Source organism: Aplysia californica, unplaced genomic scaffold, assembly GCF_000002075.1.
Source record: "Aplysia californica isolate F4 #8 unplaced genomic scaffold, AplCal3.0 scaffold01796, whole genome shotgun sequence".
NCBI classification, from domain to species: domain Eukaryota; kingdom Metazoa; phylum Mollusca; class Gastropoda; order Aplysiida; family Aplysiidae; genus Aplysia; species Aplysia californica.
In genome coordinates, this window is record NW_004799066.1 from 14,838 (window position 1) to 16,280 (window position 1,443).

Genomic DNA, 1,443 nt, shown 5'->3' on the forward strand with positions numbered 1-1,443 from the left:
TCTCTCCCCTCTCTCTCTCTTTCTCTCCCCCCCTCTCTCTCTCTCTTTCTCTCTCTCTCTCTCTCTTTCTCTCTCTCTTTCTCTCTCTCTCCCAACCCTATTCCCGATGACGTATTAAAAGGCATACCTCCAACCTCTCTCTAGACAGACAGCAACAGTGAACAGTGGTACGTTTTCAAATTTCCCGCTTGACAGAAAGAACCAACACCCTCCAACCACATACTTGCTGGACAAAACCAACACCCTCCAACCACCGACAAGTATTTTTATTATTGTACTGAGGTCTGATAACGTATTACTCTAGGTAAGAGTACTTTATGTGGCACGCGCAAAGTCAACACAGTCAGCTGGGAATTGTCCTAGTTTTAACAAGAGGATCATGTGATGTCAGAGGCCAGGGGTCAAGCTGAAAGGACAAGACAAGCGGTATCTTCTTCTTCTTCTTCTTCTTCTTCTTCTTCTTCTTCTTCTTCTTCTTCTTCATCATCATCATCATCATCTTCTCGATCACATTACACTAAAAGACCGGTACCTATCATGATAGTATTATACTGGGCCGCCATGCTAATTAAAAGCGGTGTCAAAACTGGCAAATGATGTCTCCCTTTCGAGCCTTGTGGTGCCAGGTGATGGAGATGGTAGCGTGCTCGCATTCTTAGCCCCTGACTCATTCAGTCAGGCACATCTTTCTGCTGAGCTAACACTGTGTATATTGTAAGCCTGTGGGGGTTTGGCTGAACTTTAATCAGGGATGAGTTTGTTTGTTTGTTTTGTTGTGTTTGTTATTCTGTTCTAAATTTGGCTTTATATGATAAGCTTTCCTTGGGTACATAGAGTGGGCGGTATTTGAAGAAAATGTATTTCTTTTTATAGTCGCCCAATATCAGACTTGGAAAATAAGCTAAAATAATACGATGGAAATTTCGTAGGCTGAGAAGCATTTCATTTGTGCTTTCTCAAAATGCCAAAACGGTGGTTGGAGGGCGCCACTGGAAGTTCATTCGTCTTTACTTTCCCTCTGTTGTTTCTGTCTCTTTGTCTTACATTTTTTTTTTTTCAGAACGAAATGATCCCTATTGTATCGAAGTGCTCCCCTGTACTCAAACAAACAAACAAACAAACAAACAAATCAAAATGCCAAAAAAAGTTACATCCCTTGTTTTTACCTGTCGCCCTTCATAAACATTATGTGTGATGATATTATATAAATCTTACCAGCCAGAATCACAGATGCTATCTCCCTCATCTTGTCTCCGGAGTCGGCCGAGTTCTTCTGTGACGTCACGTCCGGTGATGACGCCATGGCGTCGGCCAGGTCGGGACTGGGGGAGTCTCTGAGACCGAGTCTGTCCGTGATGTCTGAAAAATAGATCACAGTCGGTCACTGAGGAGAAGATACCACAGGGCGAATTCTTAGAACTATGAACTTTACCCCTCTTCCCC

General features: G+C 43.2%; 1 protein-coding gene across 1 annotated transcript in view; it reads right to left on the reverse strand.

Moving 5' to 3' along the window:
- LOC101851917 overlaps positions 1-1,443 on the reverse strand; it is a gene marked incomplete at its 3' end in the record, with an annotated part of 8,009 nt that overhangs the window by 4,125 nt on the left and 2,441 nt on the right. The window contains exon 2 of the mRNA XM_013090994.2: positions 1,216-1,359. Within this exon, the coding sequence (XP_012946448.2) occupies positions 1,216-1,359 (144 nt within the window). The remainder of the gene's footprint in view (positions 1-1,215; positions 1,360-1,443) is intronic.